General features: G+C 41.4%; 1 protein-coding gene across 1 annotated transcript in view; it reads left to right on the top strand.

Moving 5' to 3' along the window:
• Positions 1-3,733: 3,733 nt before the first annotated feature.
• The window catches only part of LOC115421530 (inositol hexakisphosphate and diphosphoinositol-pentakisphosphate kinase 1-like), a 98,504-nt gene continuing 78,286 nt past the window's right edge, over positions 3,734-23,951 (top strand). Inside the window, 2 exon segments of the mRNA XM_030137456.1 lie at positions 3,734-3,908; positions 18,083-18,442. Coding sequence (XP_029993316.1) covers positions 18,281-18,442 — 162 coding nt within the window. The 5' untranslated portion in view covers positions 3,734-3,908; positions 18,083-18,280.

Genomic DNA, 23,951 nt, shown 5'->3' with positions numbered 1-23,951 from the left:
CACTTGGAAATCCTTCAGATGAATTCAACCCTTTTCCTTCAGTTGGACTCCACAGTTCTACTGGAGTTTGTAGTTTTTATTCACTCTGTCTCTGTGCTTTTCTGTCTTTCTGTCATCCAGGTGTTTGTGAGTTTGTTCTGTTTTTCTGTCAGTATTGTCAGGGCCAGTTCCACACATTTTGGCGCCCAAGGCCAGATAGGAATTTGCCCCCCCCCCCAGATACACACACATATCTATCTATCTGTATATATGTATATATAGGGGGGAGGGGTCACGAAGAGGAGATGTACGAAGCATAAAAGGAGATGTACAAAGCAGCCAGCAGTAAACCAGTTAGAAACATATATAAACCAGATAGAAACATATATAAACCAGCTAAGAGGGAACATTCTCTATAAGTTCTGTTCAGGGTTTGAAGAAAACATTGTCATTTAATGTAACAAGAACATTTTCAGAATGTTTCATTGAATATAATGTTCCTATAATGTTAACTGTTAACAGAGGAATAAGGTTTTGGGTCCAACATTCTGTAGATGTTTTGGGGATATTCTTTAGGGAACAGATTCTAGAAAGTTCTACTGTAAAACGTTCCTACAATGTTAACTGGTAACAAATAAAGAATATTCCCCTAACAACATTCAGAAACTGTTTTAAGGATGTAATTTAGGCCTCAGATTACAGAACATTTTTATAAAACGTTTCTACAAAGTTACATGGCAACAGAGAAAGAACATTGTGAAAGCCACATTTGGAAAATGATTTTGGAATGTTGGACAGCAGAACCAACCCATAAAGATGGAAGAGGCTAAACAGCGTCGGCTCTCCGGTTGGAAATATGAGCCCAAAAACCCCCCCGAGGCAGAACAGTTTATACAGTTGTTTTGTTGAAAGTGCTGAAGATGTTTAATAAACACATTAAGTGCATATATATTTCCTCCTTTCTTGAGTCTCTTTGCTCATGCAAAATGAAACACAATTAATATAAATTAAAAATGAATGATATTTAATCATGATCAATCAAAATTATTCCACAGCAACCCTGTGATTAATCTGATTAAAAGCTATAATAGTTTGACTGCACTAACTCAAATACAAATCAGCAGAAAAGAATATGTACAATATAAACATAGTGCAATTATTAGATGCAATGTAGAAGCAGTGTCCACAGTCCTGCCATTATTTCAGTCCACTCTGATATAGACATGTCATTTCAGTCACGGCCTAATATAACAGAGAGAAGGCCTTTTACCTGCTCTGCTGTAATATAAAAAAACAGACTCAGGTCTTTTACCTGCTCTTTTGTAAAGTGTCTTGAGGTCACATTTGTTATGACTTGGAGCTGTACAAATAAAGCTTGATGGATTGGTTTATATTTATTGTACTATATGAATCAAAAGTGATTTTCTGGCAACAAATCTTAAGTTGCAAAAGTACAACTAAAAGTAAATTCTGCATATGTTTACATGTATATTTTATATTGTACATTTATTTATACTATGGGTTGACCAATTATCGACCTGACTAATTTGGATCTGATATATATATATATATATATATATATATATATATATATATATATATATATATATGTATGTACAGTACAGGCCAAAAGTTTGGACACACCTTCTCATTCTTCACATTTTCTTTATTTTCATGACTATTTTCATTGTAGATTCTCACTGAAGGCATCAAAACTATGAATGAACACATGTGGAATTATGTACTTAACAAAAAAGTGTGAAATAACTGAAAACATCTCTTATATTCTAGTTTCTTCAAAGTATCCACCCTTAGCTCTGATGACTGCCTTGCACACTCTTGGCATTCTCTTGATGAGCTTCCAGAGGTAGTCACCTGAAATGGTTTCCACTTCATAGCTGTGCCTTGTCAGGGTTACTTAGTGGAATTTCTTGCCTTATTGATGGGGTTGGGACCATCAGTTGTGTTGTGCAGAAGTCAGGTTGATGCACAGCTGACAGCCCTATTGGACAACTGTTAGAATACATATTATGGCGAGAACCAATCAGCTAAGTAAAGACAAACGAGTGGCCATCATTACTTTAAGAAATGAAGGTCAGTCAGTCTAGAAAATTTCAAAAACTTTGAATGTGTCCCCAAGTGCAGTCGCAAAAACCATCAAGCGCTCCAACGAAACTGGCTCACATGAGGACCGCCCCAGGAAAGGAAGACCAAGAGTCACCTCTGATGCTGAAGATAAGTTCATCTGAGTCACCAGCCTCAGAAATCGCAAATTAACAGCAGCTCAGATTAGAGACCAGATGAATACCACACAGAGCTCTAGCAGCAGACACATCTCTACAACAACTGTTAAGAGGAGACTGCGTGAATCAGGCCTTCATGGTCAAACAGCTGCTAGGAAACCACTGCTCAGGAGAGGCAACAAACACAAGAGATTTATTTGGGCCAAGAAACCCAAGGAATGGACATTAGACCAGTGGAAATCTGTGCTTTGGTCTGATGAGTCCAAATTTGAGATCTTTGGATCCAACCGCCGTGTCTTTGTGCGACGCAGAAAAGGTGAACGGATGGATGCTACATGCCTGGTTCCCACCGTGAAGCATGGAGGGGGAGGTGTGATGGTGTGGGGGTGCTTTGCTGGTGACGCTGTTGGGGATTTATTCAAGATTGAAGGCAACCTGAATCAGCATGGCTACCACAGCATCCTGAAGTGACATGCCATTCCATCCGGTCTGCGTTTAGTTGGACCATCATTTATGTTTCAACAGGACAATGACCCCAAACACACCTCCAGGCTGTGTGAGGGATATTTGACCAAGAAGGAGAGTGATGGAGTGCTGCGCCAGATGTCCTGGCCTCCACAGTCACCGGACCTGAACCCAATCCAGATGGTTTGGGGTGAGCTGGACCGCAGAGTGAAGGCAAAAGGGCCAACAAGTGCTAAGCATCTGTGGGAACTTCTTCAAGACTGTTAGGAAACCATTTCAGGTGACTACCTCTGGAAGCTCATCAAGAGAATGGCAAGAGTGTGCAAAACAGTCATCAGAGCTAAGGGTGGATACTTTGAAGAAACTAGAATATAAGAGATGTTTTCAGTTATTTCACACTTTTTTGTTAAGTACATAATTCCACATGTGTTTATTCATAGTTTTGATGCCTTCAGTGAGAATCTACAATGAAAATAGTCATGAAAATAAAGAAAATGCAAAGAATGAGAAGGTGTGTCCAAACTTTTGGCCTGTACTGTATATATATATATATATATATATATATATATATATATATATATATATATATAAAGAGTTATTGATAGATTTGTTGAAACTTTTGTTCAGTTGTATGTGTTTTAATAACTTTACTCTGAGCTTTAATGACCATCTACGTGATAGATGACAGATATAGGAAAATACATAATAAACACAGAGGATAAAATTAGAATAACTGGTGATAAATAAGTTTTAAAGGGTTAAATATAGAGGGGAACTTTCACTAAAGTAGTTCTGTTTCTTTATGTGTAATGTTTTTATTGGTTCTTCTGTTTTTATCCATATTTTCCAGTAAATGTTTTTCCGGTTGGTTCCTGGTCACGTGTCCATAGTCACTCCTTTGATCTTTGCTCGTGCCTGGATCACGTGTCCAGGTTTTGCGCCTGCGCTGCCCCAGGTGAACCCCAGGGGGCGCGCGGAGCCTTTTGCAGCCGGTTCAAACTGTAAACTTTATTGACAGCAGACCGCGCAGACAGAACAGAGGAAGAGTCCGCTGTGGCCGGACGTGAACCTGGACCCAGACTGGGACCGGAGGACCCACACGGCTCTGCAGAGGACCGGGACCGGAACAAAACCCGGACACGGACCAGGACCGTCAGCGGAACCGGGACAGGGACCGGCAGAACCGGCTGACGGCAGTCCGGAACCAGGAGCCACTTCCCGGTGAGTCCGGACCTGATGTCGGTCCGCCGGGTGTCCGTCCGGTTCGGCGGTGTTCGGCTGTTTCCGCGCCCTTTCGGTCTGCTTCGGGTTTTAGTGCAGAATCAGACTGAAGGTAGAAGTTAGTTTGTGTTTGCGTTCAGAGTTCATGTGGAGGTCAGCGGTACAGGTTTACGGACATGGATGAGTTCAGAGCCACAGAAGGCACCGAACACAGGTTAGACCAACCAGGACCAGGACCTGGACCAGGACCAGCGGACCCGAGGCTCTGTTTGGGTCCAGGCTGAGGTCCGTGAAGGCAACACGAGTCCAAGTACAAACACGAGCAGTAACTGTAACGAGCAGACTGAATAAGACACAGGAGTCAAACATGCGGCCCGGGGGCCAAACCCGGCCCACCAAAGGGTCCAGTCCGGCCCTGGGGATGGATCTGTAAAATGAAAAAAGTACACTAAGATCTGAACAGTCCGTTTAGTTCAGTTCCACATTCAGACCAGTTCAGTCTGCAGTGGGCAGGATTCAGTCACATACTATCAGAAGAACATAGAAATAATGACAACTGCTAACTTGTCTCTGTGGAAATGTTTTCATGTATTTACACTAAAACAAAGTATAATTTCACAGCAAATATGAACAACCTGAACTGTCTGAAGAGAAATAAGTACAATGTGAACAATATTCTGTCTGTTATTAAATGTTTTGTGTGTTTGTAGATCCACTGTGATCTGTCAGTTCTAATGTACATGTGGAAATGATAAACTGAGGCAGAATAGTGTTAAAATTACACTGATTTTTTCAGTTTGTTCATGTTATTCACATCTTTTGAAAGGATAGTTTGTAGATGTAAACCTTTTCATAATGTAAATTAACTTTTTTGCTCTAAAACATAGAGAAAAGTTTGGAGTTGACATTATTTCTATATTATTATTCTGTTCTTATTTGACTGGTTCAGCCCACTGCAGATCAAATTTAGTTGAATGTGGAACTGAACTAAAATGAGTTAGACAGCCCTGGAATAAGACATGTCACAATAAAGACCAAAGTCAGTCTGGATTCAAACTTAACCCTTTTGTGGCTGTTCCAAAATATTTTTTTTTCTATATGTTACTTTTCTTAAGTGATTTATCAGCATTTATTATAATAGTATCCCCTGTATGTTTCTTTTTTCTCAGTGATCATTAGGTATTTTCCTATATTTCATTCACGGATCATGTAGATCAGGGCTCTCAAACTCATTTTCTTTCAGGTTCCACATTCAGCCAGATTTGATCTGCAGTGGACCGAACCAGTAAAATAATAACAGAATAACCTGTAAATAATGACAACTGACTCTTTTTGCACTAAAACTCTGTTTTAGTGCAAAAAAACCCCATTAACTTATGAAAATTCTTAGTTTTCTCAACTATCCAAACAAAAAAGATGTGAATAACCTGAAAAAACTGAAATTTCTTAAGAAAAATCAGTGTAATTTTCTCAGTCTTCTTCCTCCACTTCTCATTAGTCCATGTGCATTCTGGATCAGATCTCCAAAGACACTAAACACTGAGGAACAGGAAGAAAAGAGTTCAAACTGGACTGAATTTAATACAGACATTTCAGGTTGTACATATTTGTTCAGGTTAGTCACATTTTATTGTTACAGGATAGTCTGGAAATGTGAATATTTTCATAATTTAATGTAATTTTTCGCTCTAAAATGAAGACAAAAATGTGAAATTGTCATTATTTACAGACATAATGTAATATTATTTTTCCATCAAACCCAGTAGTAAATCTGCAGTCCTTCTTTTGTGTGGGTTCTTCTGCTGTTATTATTGGACTGTAGATCAGATTGGTCTGGATGTGGAACCTGAACTAAAATGAGTTCCACAGCCTGGACTGTGGAATTTAGACACTTTGTAAATTCATCCCAGGGGTCGGACTGGAACCTTTGGTGGGACGCATTTGGCCCCCGGGACGCATGTTTGAGACCCCTGGTGTAGATGTTTATAAAAACTCAGATTAAAGTTGAGGGTGATTATATCAAAAACAGAGAAAACTGAATAAACAGTGACTTTTTCAGTAAAATCTGTCATTAATTAAACACAAACCCAGTGTGTCCATCCACTGGCATTGATCCAACTCCATGGGGTTTACTGGTGAATCAGTGTTGTAGAACAGGGGTGTCAAACTCATTTGAGTTCAGGGGCCACATTCAGCCCAATATGATCTCAAATGGGCCAGACTAGTAAGATGTTTATGTCTACAAACAAAAAGGGGGAAAAAAAAGAAGTATGATTTTACCAATATTCTGCCTGTTACTAAATGTTTTGTGTATTTTTTTTGTTAATAGAGCCACTGTGATCTGTAGTTACATATGTAAATGATAAACTGAGGCATGATATTGATAAATTGCACTTATTTTTCTTAAGAAATTTCAGGTTGTTCATATTATTCACATTTTTAAAGGATGCTTTCTAGACGTAAACATTTTCATAATGTAATTTAACTTTTTTCACTCTAAAACAGACAAAAGTTTGGAGTTGACATTATGTATAGGTTATTATGTTATTGTATTGATTTTAACGTCACTGATTGTTAATATCTTCAGTGAAATTTTTGCACTTCATAAATTCATCCCAGTGGGCCTGATTGGACCCTTTGTGTGTGTGTGTGTGTGTGTGTGTGGGGGGGGGGGGTTGTATGTTTGACACAGTGGCGATTTCTGTCAGACTGCAAGGAAAGCCCGAATTTCCCTAAAATGACTCCCATTAAATGCTCAAATCTGTTCAGTTGTTTTCATTTCATTGACTCCAAATGTGTTGGAACCCGTTCATCTCTCAGACCAGTTGGTTCAGAATCAGTTTGATCCCAGATCAGTGGACTGGATGTTGTTCACTTCTCCTCCATTCCCGTGTCTGTGTTTTCTCCTCCATCTCTGCTCAGTGCATTTGTCCGTAGACGCTCAGCGTCCATGCACTTCAACGGGACTGAGTGGAACTGCTGGAAACTGACTCTGAACTGGACGATCATTGGATAAATGACACCATGTTGTCCCGCCCCTGGACGCTGGGCGTCTCTGGGGGTGAATGGAGCTGTGGGCGGAGCTCGGCCGGGCTGGACGCCAGAATCCCATGTGCTGATTGGAGGATCAGTCCAAAGGCTGAATCCCGTTTGATTGACAGCTGTTTTCAGATCTGCTCCTTCACTGACGCAGTTCAGTTTAATACCGTCACACATTCTGCTGGGAAATCACACAAACCACTACCAAATTAATCGTTCATTTCTTGCACTGTAAATAAAACACACTCATTGTTCTTCCTTGTTTCAATTTAACATCATTTCAGCGTTTTCTTGTTTCACTTTCATAATTTAATCACTTCTTGTTTGAGTTTAATATCTTTTTGTAGATAGTTAAATCAATCATACTGTTAGGTCGGAGTGAAAGGAGACTCTCTTGATTAAAAGGCTGAAGTCTGACACCCACAATGCACTGGGCCAAGGCCGTCTGAGCAGCCCAGCTCTGCTGGACATTCAGAGGACACTGGTCCAGTCCCTGGAAAAGACGCCTACTGGTACGATAAGGACACTGAGCATTTTCTGAAAAAGGAACGGAGGGACGAATTTATGTTTAAATAACTTGACAATTTTTTTTGATGTAAGCCGACAGTGAGCTTCCCCTGTCTGAAAGACCAGCAGCCGCCACTGGTTTGACACCTTTGTTGTAGAAGATTACGGTGTGTGAGGTTCACTATGGAGCCTCTGAATGTCCAAATATGGTCATATCTGATGACCATGAAAAGATGAAGAACTGTATTTTACACCAATTATTGACATGGATTAATAGGTTTAGTGGTTCAGGAGTTATCAAACATTTTAGATCAGTAGACGGTTTAGGTTAAAGGTGGACGTCTGGGTCTGTAAGGGTTAAAGATGAAACTATTTTTAAGTTATTTATATGTGATGAAACACGTCAAAACACACACGTCTGTAATTATCCAGAGTTTATATGAATCATTTTCTTTCTTTCACAACAATGAACAAATTCTGAGTTCTTATTGAACAAAATGATGCAGTGAATGAACTGCTCTTATCGTCAGAACATGTTAGACGTCTATAATACTGAACACTGAAATCTGTTATAACGAACAACAACATGAGATTAAACAGGAGTGAAACGACAAAACACTCAAACATTTATTACCTCCGCCTGGAGGTATTGTGATCACTTTGCTTTTTGTGTTATTGTTTCTTTGTTTTAGCAACTTTAGGGGAAAACTCTTCCACCCATCTTTCCTGAATCTTCCCCACAGATAGGCCTAGGCCCTGGGACCAACCCAGTCCATTTTGGTCCCAGTAGGACAAAGTTCAAGGTCACAGCAAGGTCACAACTTCTACAGTTTTCCTATCTCTCATCTCTCATTGAGCAATTTTTGAAAATTCATAACGACTCTGATTCTCCTCCAATTGGATCCACCTGTAGCTTAGAACAATATCTTGTATCTGGCAAAAAATTGTCCACATCCACTGTGGAATGTGGACTCTGTGGACATTTACGTTAAACATTGAAAATCCCATTTACCACACATTTAAAATTAGAACTCAACTAATATTGATGGGAATTTAATATAATTTGACATACACATGACTGGTACCAAGCTTCAACTTTGTACCAAATATCATTCTGCTCCATTTCTCTTCCGTTACGCTCTGTTGACTTTTGTTATTTTTTATGCACCGTTTTCAAAAAATCATAAAAAATGCAATTCATGAAATATCATCATAAAATTTGACATATGTTCTATGACATAAGTTCCAGTTTTTGTTGTTCATAAATAAATAAATAAATAAAAACTACAGACCCCCTGTACCGAACACCTATAGTTCAAATCTTTGAATTCAATCAAACTATAAAAATTTAAAACCTATAAAAATTTATTACCATGTTTGACTACAGTTTTTCTGCTGTATGGAACAACCTTGAAACTGTTTAATTTAAACAGAAATAGTCGATCCACACATGCACACCATTCGGGGTGCTTGGCGGAGGTTTGCATTCTCTGAACACTAGTTGGAGTTTTATTTGAGACTGTGAATAAACTGAACCTACAGACCAGTGCGTAACAGGATCATAATTAGTTTACTGAGCTGAAATAGTTGTAATGTTTACACGTTTGAAGGTGAAAAGTATGAACGTTTGGAGGTTGAGGCGGTGACTGGAGCAGATCAGATCAGCTGTCAGATATTCAGACAATGAAAAGCATCCATCCACACAGTATTTATAGCATCTGCGTATACATTCACTGCACCTCCCACCGTTTGGTGTCGGACTCTGAGCCTCAGCTCAACTTTTCAGTCATTTTCATTTCATTTAATTATTTATTTTGACCGTGTGAAGGTAGAAAAAGAACAAACAGCATAAAGCAGTGATTTTCAACCTTGGGATCGGGACCCCACGTGGGGTCGTCTGAAATGTCCAGTAATTGATAACAAATCAAAACTTACTAATAAAAATTCACATTATATAACCCAAATGTTACCTAAAATCAACCTTTATTTGCAACATATTATAGCAAACTATTACATGATCAAAAACAAATTAATTTTAGCCAAGAAAAAGTCTCTGTTTTGAATGTCTGGGGTCACCTGAAGTTTCTAATAATTTATAAAAAAAAAAAAAAAGAAAAAAATTAAAACTTACTAATAAAAATTTACATTATATAGTCAAATGTTGTCTAAAATTAACATTTATTTGCAACATATTATAACAAACTATTACACGATCAAAAACAAATTAATTTTAGCAAATAAAATGTTTCCGTTTTGAATGTATTGTGTTGTATTGGCAAGAACCTGGTGATATGATACAAATCACAGTGCTAGGATCACGATACGATATATCACGATATATCATGATACTGTTAAAATGGCAATTTTTTGTTTGTTTCTTTTTTTTAAATGATTATTTCCTTGAAAAACTGAATTCCAGCAGAAATCTGCACAAATCCTAAACACATTTTTATTTGATCCCAACAGGATTGAATGTTCTATCACCAAATGTTCAAACTGTGTTCAAACTGAAATTCTGTTTTACAGACATTCCAGTTTCAGATCCTGTTCAAATGTTCAGATTCTATTAGTTCACAACTAACATCAGAACAGGATTTGAGTTCAATCCCAACAAAGGAACAAACATTATTGAACAAAAGAGTGTGAAATAATAAGAAATAAAATATAAACAAAAAAGATAAACAAAAATGAACCTCCACAATATCTGCATTTGAATAAATACCTAAAAGTATCCATACAGTACTTTTTAATATCGATACAGTATTGTGAAATGAAATATCGCGATATATTGCAGAACTGATATTTTCTTACACCCTCGTGGTGACTGGGAATCTCCTCACAGTGGAAGGAATCATGAAGAAAGAAGGACGTGAAGATTTGAAAGAAAACCTCCGTCAGCAGAACTGTGTCTGACTCCAACACGACCATGACCCAAACCAGAGGTCACTGCTGCTGCAGAACTATGTCCAGGGAATGTTATGGAGCGGCCGGTGCATAACCCTGAGCTGAAACACTTTGAAAACCTACGGCTGGACTGAACAACAACGTCTAAAAAACCAAAATACATGAAAGCCGATTTTCTATTATTGCAGTTTTTTCAGTGTGAATATTAGTTTATTTCCTTTTCTCTGTCATGAACTGAATATGTTAAAAATCTGAACCGACACTTAAGCATGAATCCTAATTAATTTTATGACTTTTAATCAGATTATTTTCATCTCATACGTGACTTTTTACATGAAGCGTTTTAATCTGACTGGACTTTAAAAGACTGAGAGAACAATAAAGTTTGGAGTTCAGAGTCAGTGACTGATAAAAGGACAGTTTTCTGACATTTGGTTTTAACCCTTTCAGGCATGAATTATGAGAACCTTAGTGGAGACTTTTGTTCTGAGTGTTTTTAATTCCTCTTTTTAAATCAAATTTATTTATAGATTTTTCTGGTGTGAAGGAAAATTTACAATATTTGTTCAATTGAAGACAACGTTTTTCAACACAGGAAACAAATATCAGACTCCAACAACCAAAGCAAAACAAACAAGACAGAAACTAGAAGCACTCATAGAGCACAGACCTCTGCCAAGGCAGATCAGTGGGCCCCCGTGGGCCGCCCACCCCCGATCACCGCCAAAATTTAATCATTTGTTCCTTGTGCCAGTATCAACATTTCCTGAAAATTTCATCCAAATCTGTCCATAACTTTTTGAGTTATCTTGCACACACACACAGACAGACAGACAAACCAACGCCGACAAAATCATAACCTCCTTGGCGGAGGTTAAAAGAAAAAAAAAAATCCTCTTTCGACATGAAAACAACAATGCGATTGAAATTTTTTTATGAACCTAATTTTCATGGAGTTACAAAAATGTCTGCTCAGCTGGACACCATGTGTTTAATTTCTGAAGAAAACAAACATTTATTCAAAACCCATCATCAGAAAGTGATAAACTGTGTGAAAACTATGAAATATAGTTGTAGTTATTTTTATTTGATTTCAATGTTTTTTAATGCTTTTGTACATTTTTTATTGTGCTTTTATTCTTCTGTACAGCACTTTGGTCCACTGTAGTTGTTTTAAAGTGCTTTAGAAATAAAGTTGGATTGGATTGGAAATAAAAACATTTTTAATGCAGTCAATCTGATGTTTTCTCACATTTTATCATACTCTAATACTAGTTATTACTCACTTCATGGAGATAATATGCAAAAAGAAACCCTGTTTGTTTAAGAAAACTGGTAATTACAGTCTAAAAACAACTAGCAGTCGATTTACACTCAAACATGTCACTGCAGATCAGGTTTGTTAAGAACAGCAAAGTTACAGTAATGGTCTGAATTACAGAGTATGAGATGGTGCATTAGTGTCTAATGTGTCGGCTGATATGAACTAAAACAACAAAACCCATGAATATACAAGAGAACAGCTGGAGAAGAACTGTCCACTGTACTGACCAGTATGCATGAAAGGGTTAAATATTTTAACTGACCTAAAGGTTCATAAGATAAATAGTACACACACACACACACACACACACACACACACACACACACACACAGATAAGCTAGTTGACGTATGAGTTGATAAAGTCAATGACATGTTTTCAGTCAGAGACAAACCATGTGACATCTGTGGAGAACAAAAGGAGACTGAAAACAAAATAAATCCTGAAGAAAAAAATAAAAAGAATGTAAATAACATTGTGGAACATTGCGCTAGTTGTTCAGTTCACAATAAAAACAACAGTGAACAAATTAAAACTCTGACAGAATAAGGACATGTCATCATAAATCTCCTCCTTTTACAGTTCTTTACCCATCATGCCTCAGTGCATGTTATTACCCATCATGCCCCAGTGTCAGAGTCCATGTTGTGCTTATATGAGTTTATCTGTGTTGACTGGGTTCATTTCAGCCTCCTGTCGTCACCTCTCACTGTGATGATGACTGATCTGTCCTGCCCCCCCCCCCCCTCACCCCTCCCCCCCCAGTACCAGCCAACCCCAACAGAACAGGGAACAGGGTTATTTCTGGACAGAGGTCAGGCGCCAAGAGGAAAGACCTGAGACATGTTTAAAGGACTGAAGTCTATGCAGTCAGATTCAACCTCCGCCTCAGCCACTGAGGGCGGAGCTGAGGGCGGAGCCGGGGGCTGTGAAGGGGCGGAGTCAGTGCAGTCAGATTAAGCCTCCGCTTCAGCCGCTGTGGGCGGAGCCGGGGGCTGTGAAGGGGCGGAGTCAGTGCAGTCAGATTCAGCCTCCGCTTCAGCCGCTGTGGGCGGAGCCGGGGGATTTGAAGGGGCGGAGTCAGTGCAGTCAGATTCAGCCTCCGCTTCAGCCGCTGTGGGCGGAGCCAGGGGCTGTGAAGGGGCGGAGTCAGTGCAGTTAGATTCAGCCTCTGCGTGAGCTGCTGTGGGCGGAGCCGGGGGATTTGAAGGGGCGGAGTCAGTGCAGTCAGATTCAGCCTCTGCGTGAGCTGCTGAGGGCGGAGCCGGGGGCTTTGAAGGGGCGGAGTCAGTGCAGTAAGATCCAGCTTCTGCATCAGCCGCTGTGGGCGGAGCCAGGGGCTGTGAATGGATGTGAATGGCAGGCGTCAGGTGGTGTTCTGGTGATGTTTGTGGTGTGTGTTCATGTCCGATCAGACTCTAGACTGTTAATGGACTCTGTTGTCGACGGTCTGCTTTGGGCCATGTGGGTTCGTGTTTTCATTCATTTCGGTTCATGTTGTCGGTTTGATAAACACTAGGACTGCAACGACTAGTCCACTAGTGGATGAATAGTCAACGGCAAACTTAGTGGATGACTAAATTATTCATCGACAGGTCGTTAGTGACGTCATGCACTTTTGTTTGAGGAAAAATGTTTATTTCATTGATGAATACAACTCCTGATTATTTAGCTGTTTGTTTGTCTATTAGTCACTGGAATTGTTCTGCACAAAATGCACTTTAGTTTAAGGGGAAAAAGTGTTTTGTTGCTGCTTATTGAATTGAATATTTATTTAACAAACTTTATTCTGCATTCTAATTGTTGTGCACTAAATGTTCTTGTTAAAGGGAAGAAAATCAGAATCGGAATACTTTATTAATCCCAGGGGGAAATGATTGTGTTACAGTCGCTGCATTCAAGTAATAATAATAATAATAATGGGTTGGATTTATATAGCGCCTTTCTAGACGCCCAAAGCGCTTTACATTATTGACCCATTATTCATTCGCTCTCATATCAGGAAAGAAATTATCAATACAACAAAAAAGAAAAAATATACACATATACATACAAGAAGCTGTAAATATACAAATGTGTGTGTGTGTGTGTATAGCTCTGAATATACAGGGTGTCCCACAAAAATGTATACACACTTTAAATAATTGTAAAGTAGGTGTTTATTCAAATTCATTTAAATTTCCTAACCTCCTTTTCTTGTTTGTTCCTCCTGTTCTCAAACTGACGTCCGTTCTGGTCCAGACTCTGCTGACGACAACCAGTGGAACCACACACATCACAAACGGTTCCACTGGTATTTGTGTGCATCCACCTTCAGTGGCTGCTCTCAGTTCAGCCACTGCTGCAGGTCTCATAATGGAGACTTTGTCTTTTAGGGATCCACATAAAAAACAGTCTGGTGGTGTGAGATCTGGAGAACTGGACAAACAGGTGGATTGGACGGAGGGGTTTGGGTGAATATCCTCTGCATTCTCCAGAACCTCACACCACTAGACTGTTTTTTATGTGGAACACAAAACCAAATATTTATTTTTTGAAAGATGTTGAACTTTATTTAAAGCTGTTTGATAAATCTGGAAACAAAAAGGCTATACAAACTCTGCTCTTTGCTCTGATTTGGACAATTTATAGTAGTGTATTCCCCCTGGCAAACTTGTTATGTTATTTTCTTGTTGTGTACATTGTTTGTATACTCTACTTCATTCAATAAAGATTTAATGAAGAAAAAAATAAAACTTTTGTAGGTTCATCACGTGATACCATCACAGATTGGAGCTAGGGAGCAGTGCCTTGCATTGTGGGCTGCTCACGAAAACGACATGCTGACTTCTGTTGTCTTTTGTAGTTTTACCCAAAAATAGAAATCGAAAATCAAGTTTTTAGAGGAAAAAATCGGGTGTTCGGCTGATGTATGCAGCAGCAACAGTCATCCTAGAGATGCTCAGCTAAAAGATGAACAGTATTAGTAGTAGCCAGAAGGAGTGACTTGCCCCATGGAGGAGAAGGCTAGAGGCAAAGATTGTGGCGGCACAGAGAGAAGTCCTCCTTCTAACAGAACTAAGCAGAGGTGGGACTCTAAAGAAAGAGCCGCCCAGGAAATACAACAAACTGTCCACAGCTGAGGACCTGGAGACTGCTAAGCAAACACTCACAGCCCTAGGTACCCCCTAAAGAGGTCTACAAGAGAAGAAGAGGCAAGGAGAAGAAACAAAGTGTTCTCCATCGACCCAGCTGAGGTCTACTGTCAATGGAAGGGTACCAAGGTGACAACAGACCCACCCAGAGCTGAGACTGAGTAGTACTGGAAGAGTATCTGGGACAAAGAGGAAACACAGAACACTAACGCCCAATGGCTGATGGACTGACAGGCAGAGCACAGCCAACTTCCAGAACCAGACCCAGTCGTCACCACCCCAGCAGACACCCAAACAAGAAATGGTAATCATGAGGAGGCAGCTCGGCGGTCAGCCACAGCAGAATACCTACACAGGGTAAGGCAGGTCCTGAAAAGTCAGCTGAACGGCAAAAATAAGACCCAGGACATTAACACCTATGTCCTGCCAGTGGTCAGATACCCCAGTATACCCCCTGGTATAACATCCTGGCCACTGGAAGAGATACAAGCCACTGATATCAAGACTAGGAAGCTCCTTACCATATATGGAGGGTTTCACCTGAAGTCCAGCGTCCTGGGGCTGAACACAAAGAGACAGGAAGGGGGCCGAGGACCTCAGGAATATATGAAGAAGATGGAAAAATGGCAATCGTGTTGGCTTTATTTTAGAAGATTGCCATACAGTAATAAAGGCATTTTATTTTTACACAAATCCTACAGTGTGCCTTGGAAAAAAATTCTGAAATCTTGCATGTTTATGTGGAGAGAGAGATCACCACTGACCGGTCTGGATCAGATCACCCTAACATGTTTTTAAATCCTCATTCTTTCAGAATATTTACATTTGTTCATTAAACCGTTCATGAAAATCTGTTTGTGTTTGACTTCCTGTTTGTGTGCATAATGGAGTATATGTGTGACACTGGGAATGATCTGATCTGAAAAGGGTCAAATAAACTCTGACCTGTCCAACTACTTTTGTTCCCACTCAAAAAACCACTCAGGAATCAATAGGAGAATTGATATGGAATTGGATTGATAAGCAGAATGGACAATGGCATTGATATTGATCAGATCCTATCAGTTCCAGCCCTGGTGCACATATCTGTTCTGTCCTGAATGTTTGATGTTTACATGTTAATATTTGAATGTTTCTGCCAACAGAACATTGTGCGTGTCATTTTATTATTGTTATTTTCAAAATACAACTTTGTTAAATTATTTCAGTGTGTGTATCAGTACTTTTGACCACTGTGATCACATTTCAACAATACCACGATAATAATGATTACCATGATCATTTTGATCATGGTAATCATGATATGATATCTATCTATCTATCTATCTATCTATCTATCTATCTATCTATCTATCTATCTATCTATCTATCTATCTATCTATCTATCTATCTATCTATCTATCTATCTATCTATCTATCTATCTATCTATCTATCTATCTATCTATCTACGTTCGTTCTTTCTATCGTTCTATCGTTCTATCTATCGTTCTATCTATCGTTCTATCTATCTATCGTAGGGATTAAAGTTCTCCGTCACCACGACAGATTTCCGTCAAATGGAAAAATTGAGGGAAAAAAGTCATATTGAAGTAACTTCCACACGTGTTTCATGGAGTCCAGTCGGCACCACGATCCTGTCCTGGGTCTGCAGTCCTGGGTCTGCTGTCCTGGGTCTGCAGGTGTTTAACACAGGCTCAGGGGGCTGATAGGTTTAACAGTGATGATAATAAGATGACTTCTTTATTTTTATGTCGGGAGGACAGATTGATGAGTATTTCTCTTTGGAAGGAAACGCTGCTCATTCTGTGCCTCAGAAACACATGGACAAGTTCAGCTTTACCGAAGTTCAGCCTCCAGACTAACTTTAGTTTAGTGCTAACAAGTAGCTTTCATTATGAAAGAACCACAGCGAAAAGGGAAGAAGATGGAACTGATCTGCATGGACCTTCATGTTTGGGTTCAGAGCTGATCTCCTCTTGCCGGTATATGACTAGTGTGTGTGTGTGCGTTTGTGTGTATGTGCCCTTCCCGTGCGTGCGGCTGTGCGCGCCGCGGCCTTACGCGGTTACGCGCCTGACTGCATAAGTGCTTTATTTGGACCCGTTTAGCATCTTATTTCTATCTGTGTGGTACAGTACGAAGAGAAAACTGAATGAATGAGTAACACCCTTGGTATTTGCAAAGCCACTGTATTTGAAATCCCCTCAGAGAGGATCTGGAACGGAATAGAATTTCTGTTTCAGTTGACGTAATTTCTTCCAATCAGAACATGATATTGGTGGGAGGGGGTTGTGGACGCAGGTTTGACGACGTACAGATTATTTTGGCTAGCATATACGACATCATGGACACGTTTGTAGAGGAAGGTGCTGAAGTGGTAACTATTGAGAGATGCGTGAAAAACAGATGGAGGTGGGCGTGGCTTGATGAGAAGGGAGACGATGGAACTCCAATTAGATCATGGTGCAAAAAAACATTTACACAGACATTTTCCCCAAAATTCATGTGCTGTTGGAGTTGGAGTTATGTTTTTGGAGTTCCTAAATTGTTAAATAAAAAGTTTTTCACTCATTTTTTGCAGTAAGGTTTTCTTCTAGTTATTTTCACTTGCTTCACAGGTTTTCATACCCTTTAAAATTAACCACAGAACACCAAAATTGACCTGAAGCTTTAAAAATTTTCTGGGGGAGGACCCCCAGACCCCCCACCAATACCACTCATGACATTTTTTCTATCCATGTTACTAATCTTCTACACCTGTACACTCTCCCATTCAGTGGGTTTTACAGTATTGCCAAATTTGACTATATAAACTTGTACGCTATAGTAGTATTGTATTGCATCATTTTTAATAGTGGCCAATGATTTTGACCAGAAGAAAATTTTCAGTCAGATGAAAAATTTTTGCTTTAATCCCTTATCTATTGTTCTATCCTTCTATACACTCTACAAAGACACAAAATTAGAACAGCAATTTGTACCATATGTACTAGACAATACCTTATCAATATGATAATTAATTAATGAAATATAAATAAGTGTACAAAAATATTCAGTACATATAATTATGAGGTCATAAGAAAATGTATTTTATTGCTTCAAGAAATATAAATAAGATGGTAGTTTTTTGCAGTTCATACTGTGACGAGTCGACAGTGTAAACAGTCATTAGTTCCAGCCTTAATAACAGTAATAATCATTAATCTGGTCGGTCTGATGTGGTGGTGCTCCTCACTGACATGTTTCTTCTTTCTCCTCTGACCTCAGATGCTGACGCTGGCGTTTCCCTCCGTCTGAACATGTGAACGTCTTATCAGTCGACTCATGGCTCTTTTACAGCTCGGATCCATCTGATACCTGAACACACACCTACACACCTGTCCTGCACATGCTCTCTGTCCACGTCTCCTGATCACCTGACCCGAGCGGAGCCTCCCCATTGGCCATGCGGCTCGGCACTCTGTGATGTCCGAGCGGCGCGGCGGTCAGGGGCGGGGCTGCAGAGACGTTCCTCGGTTTGTGGTCGGATGGGAAGATGATGAGCAGGACTCCAGTCGAATGGAGGCGGGGCTGAAGAGAGACATGTTCAGAGAAGAAGACATGGAGTATGACGATGACGACGACTCGGTAAGAGGAAGAATTTACTGAGGCTGACCGTTTATTATAGCGTTAGCCTCCTAGCATAATGTTCTAACTCAAACACAAATGGACAAAAGTCTGTGTACACGTTGAATGCAGGTGTTTGTGTTCTAACAGGGCTCTGGGATCCAAAACAAGAAGGACTAATGTCAGAATATACTTTCATATTATGGGATAGATATCCTGTTGATTATTAATACTGATGTTTCTGTGTCTGATCCTCATGAACAGGACATCTGACAGCTGGAGACATGATGTGTCCACATATTTATGTCCATAGAGTTTAGAACAGGGCTCTCAAACTCATTTTCTTTCAAGGGCCACATTCAGTCTGATTTGATGTGAAAGTGGGCCAAACCAGTAAAATAATAACATAATAACTTATAAATAATGACAACTCCAAATTTTGTCTTTGTTTTAGTGCAAAAAACCCCAATTAAATCATGAAATACTTTTATAAACTATCCAGACAAAAAAGATGTGAAGAACCTGAAAAAAGTGACATTTCTTCAGATAAATCAGTGTAATTTTCTTAGTCTTCTTCCTCCACTTCTCATTAGTCCATGTGCATTCTGGAGCAGATCTCCAAAGACACTAAACACTGAGGAACAGGAAGAAAAGAGTTCAAACTGGACTGAATTTAATACAGACATTTCAGGTTGGGCACATTTGTTCAGGTTATTCATATTTTTTTGTTACAGGATAGTTTATAAATGTAAATACTTTCATAATTTAATGTTATTTTTTGCACTAAAACAAAGACAAACATTTGAAGCTGTCATTATTGATAGGCATAACGTAATATTTTTTTTTTCACATCACAGGGACTACAGTGCGCATGCGTGGCGTCTGTCAAACCGCCGGCGGATCTACTCTTAGAAATCCAGCCTTTTAACTACTTATTTCTTGCCTTTCAATGCTTACTCACTTGAACCCAACCTCTTAACCGTGTCTTTTTAACTTGACGCTATCAACCCAAACCTTCATCAGGACAGGTCAGTATTGTCAGTGGATCCTTACCTCTGGTTGTCACCCACCGCTTCCCGCGCTCTGCCCCGTATCTCGCTGTTTCCACCATGGCGTCATCCTCATCAGCCGGAGATAGTCCTCTCGTCCAAGCAAACAAAACCCTGGTAAAGGCTTACCAAACTATCGCGGATCTCAAAGAGGAAATACTGCGCCTCTCCGCAGAACTCGCGGAGAAAAATGTCCAGCTCTGTGGTTTCTCCAGCCGCCTTCCCACACTGTCCAGTCTGTTCCTGAAAAGCGCAGAGAAGCCCAAAGCCTCCTGTGATGATACGGTGTTATGGGATCCTTCCTCTGCCTGTTCTCGCCCCCCGTGTTCTACACCCTGGTCTGAAGTGGTGATTCGTGGCCGCAAAAAGAACACCAGCAAAGACTCACCACCTCCGACCATCAGCACATCAAACCGCTTCGCCGTCCTGTCCGTGGAGGACGCTCCGGCTCCCCCCGCCACGGCTGGTGTGCCCCCCATCCCACCTGGCTCTGTCCCGGAACCGGCTCCTGCTGACACCGTGGCTGCCACCGAGCTGATTACCGGCGACGGTCCTAAAGCCGGTCCTCCTGTAAAGCCGTCGAACAAGGGTCCCCGCTCCTCGGTCCGCTCCTCTGCCCGGCGCCGCCTCCTCCGAGAGGCCGTCCGCCGTCACACTGACGGTCCACCCGTGGAATGTCCACCTAGAGAGACCAGGAACCCTTCACCTTCAACACCGTCTCCTCGACCACTTTTCCCTCCGACCACCGCTATCCTCGGGGACTCCATCATCCGTCACGTCCGTTTCTTTAACGCCATAACCAGGTGTTTTCCTGGTTCCACCGTCACCTCCATCCTCCATGAACTGCCTCAGCTGCTGCTCTCACTGCCGTCCACCGTTACCCGGATCAGAGTTCACGTGGGCTTCAATGACACTGTCCACCTGTCAACTAACCTCCTCAGTGAATTCCTCTTCTCCTTCCCCATCTCCAGCAGCCTACACCTCTGCCTTGCTCTTCCCCATTCCTGTCATATCCAGGTCTCGTATGGGGTTTCACTCTGCTAAAAGGCACCGTAGGTGGTTGACACAAATCCCATTACACACAGCGGACACGAACACCATGATGTCACCACCACCTAGCCGGTTTGGATTACTAAATGCACGTTCCATTGCCAATAAATCCTTCTCCCTAAATGAGCTTTTTACCAACAGGAACTTGGATGCATTATTCCTGACGGAGACGTGGCAAAGGGATGGGGAGTTCATTCATTTAAATGAACTGTGCCCTCCTGGCTGCTCTGCTTTTGGTCAGCCCCGCCCCTGTCGCCGGGGCGGTGGCCTGGCTGTAGTGCACCAAGACAAATACATATGCAGAGGGATGAGCACCGATGACTTTCCCTCATTTGAGTCACAAATGATCAAGATTGGCTCGTCCAGTGTGTTTTACTGTTTCTTAATCTACCGTCCCCCTGGCCCTGCTGGTGCCTTCTTAAGCGATTTCAGTGATTTCCTAACATCAATAATAAAACTGGAGAAGGTTTTAATTCTTGGGGATTTCAATCTGCACATCGATAACAATTCATCCAGCCCAGCAATGGAACTTTTAGCCATGACTGACACTTTTAACCTCAAACAACATGTATCTGGCCCCACCCACAGGAAAGGCCACACCCTGGACCTGGTTTTCTCATTGGGCTTACACGTCACAAATGTGTGTGTTGAGGATGTCCACTTGAGTGATCATTGTGGTGTGTTTTTTGACTTATGTGTGCCTCTGGAGCCCAAGCCTGCACCTAGAAGGGCCAAGAGGAGGATCATTACAGAGTCCACAGCCCAGGATTTCCGTGCCCTGTTTAACCCTAGTCTTCTTAATGAGTGTCCTGATGTTGATGAGTTTATCCAGTGCTTTGCCACACACTGCAGCTCTATTCTTGACCAGGTGGCTCCCGTGAAAACTAATGTCACTGGTAAGTGGTCTTGTCCCTGGATAAATGAAAACATCTTAAACCTAAGGAGAACTTGTCACAAAACTGAGCGTCTTTGGAAATCACCCCAGTTGGAAGTACACAGGTTACATCTTAAAGATCTCATAACCTCATTAAATAAAATGATTAAGGAGGCAAGATCCAGCTACTTCCACAAACTTATAGCCACAAACAAGAAAAACCCCAAAGTAATCTTTGACACAATCCAGTCCATTGTGTCCCCTGCTGCCCCCCCCCCCCCCCCCCCCCTGTGCTCTGTAAAGCTGACAGCAATGACTTCCTAAACTTCTTCACAGACAAGATCAGGGATATTAAACACAATATCCCACCACCCTCTGGCCGTCTGACCCTATCTGATCCCCCTCTGCAAACCTGGTCCTCTTTCGACCCTGTGACACTGGAGGACATCTCAGCACTTTTATCCAAAACGAAACCCTCCTCCAACTCTGCAGACCTCCTCCCCCATAAGCTCCTTGTCGGTGTCTTTGACACTATTGGACCATGGGTCATAAAGTTTTTTAACCTGTCGCTCACAACTGGTTTGTTTCCCAGCTCCTTCAAACAGGCCATCATAGAACCTAAACTAAAGAAAACCACACTGGACCCCACAGACTTCAAAAGCTACAGGCCCATTTCAAAGCTCCCCCTATTGGCCAAAATCCTTGAGAAGGCAGTGTCTAAACAACTGACAGCTTTTCTGGAGACACACCAGATCTATGACACTTTTCAGTCTGGGTTTAGACAACGCCACTCAACACAAACCGCACTATTAAAAGTGTCTAGTGACATCCTGATGGCGGCTGACTCCGGGAAATCCACGGTCTTGGTCTGCTAGATCTCTCCTCGGCCTTTGACACAGTGGACCATACCATAATGATTGAGAGACTGAGGGACCTGGTAGGGATGTCAGGTCATGTGCTAGACTGGTTCTCCTCTTACCTGACCGGCAGAAGCTTCACTGTGTCAATAAACAACTTCCAATCTGACTCAGCGGATCTACTGTGTGGTGTGCCCCAAGGCTCTGTCCTGGGACCAGTCCTATTCTTACTCTATGTCCTCCCACTTGGCCACATTATCCAACAGTATAGTGATGTCTCCCATCATCTATTCGCGGATGACATCCAGATATACTGCTCCTTTAACTCCTCTGAGCCCCACAAACTGAGTTCCTTAATCAACTGCTTGTCAGAGCTGAAGCAGTGGCTAAATGAGAACAGCCTCCAGCTGAACTCCAGTCAAACACAGACCCTCATCATTGCCCCGGATAGTGCAATCCCAGGGATCAAACATCACCTTGGAGACCTGAGTTCCTCGGTAAAGACCAAACTGAGGAATCTGGGTGTCATCTTTGACCAGGACATGTCTTTAGAATTCTACTCCAAACACCTAGTCAAAAACTGTTTCTTCCACCTACGCAACATCTCCAAACTCAGATCTATGGTGTCCACAAATGAGCTCGAGATGATCGTTCACGCTTTTGTGTCTTCTGGCTCAGACTACTGCAACAGCCTGTTTACATGCTTAAACAAGAAGGAGCTGGCCCGTCTACAGTTTGTCCAGAACTCTGCTGAAGGCTCCTGACCCGCACAAACAGGAGAACCCACATCACTCCCATCCTTAAATCTCTCCACTGGCTCCTGTTCTATATCGTCTTCATTTCAAAATTCTTGTGCTAACTTTCCGGGCCCTACATGGCCAGGCCCCTGCATACATTGCTTCCCTGATCCGCGCTACAGCTCGACTCGTAGCTTGAGGTCTTCAGGGACAGCACCTGCTGATGGTTCCACGGACCTGTTTTAGCACACGCGGTGACAGGTCTTTTAAAGCTGTGGCACCACGTCTATGGAATGACCTGCCTCTACACCTACGGTCCATGGACTCTGTACAGAGCTTTAAGAAACACCTCAAAACCCTCCTGTTCAAAAAGGCTTTTTAGTCTCCCACCTGACCAGGACCACCACAGACTGATTACACTCTATGTATTCATCATAACGTACTCCATGTGTCATCCCCCCCCCCCCCCCCCCCAGTCTCTCTATATCTCTATCGCTCTCTCTTTTCTCCTCCTTTACTCTCTCTCTCTCTCTTTAACCCCAACTGGTCAAGGCAGACGTCCATCCTTCAGGAGTCTGGGTCTGCTCGAGGTTTCTGCTGTTAAAGGGAAGTTTTTCCTTCCACTGTCACCAATCACAAGTGTTTGCTCCTGAAGGATTCTGTTGGGTCTCTGTAAACTTAATTTGATTCTGATTTGAATTGATAAAGCACTTTGTGACTCTGTCTGTGAAAAGTGCTCTATAAATAAAATTTACTTTACTTACTTACTTAAATTGAGAAGAAAATATGGGGTCATTATTTTTTGTAGATTATTATACTGTTATTTTACTTGAGATCATATTGGTCTGTATGTGGAACCTGAACTAAAACTAGTTCAACAGCACTTTGCTAATTCATCCCACGGGTCGGATTGGAACCTTTGGTGGGCCGCATTTGGCCCCTGGGACGCATGTTTTACATCCC

Source organism: Sphaeramia orbicularis, chromosome 6 (genome assembly GCF_902148855.1).
Source record: "Sphaeramia orbicularis chromosome 6, fSphaOr1.1, whole genome shotgun sequence".
In the NCBI taxonomy this organism is placed as follows: Eukaryota; Metazoa; Chordata; class Actinopteri; order Kurtiformes; family Apogonidae; genus Sphaeramia; species Sphaeramia orbicularis.
Note: the sequence above shows the minus strand (reverse complement) of the source record. Positions and strands in the feature narration are given on the sequence as shown.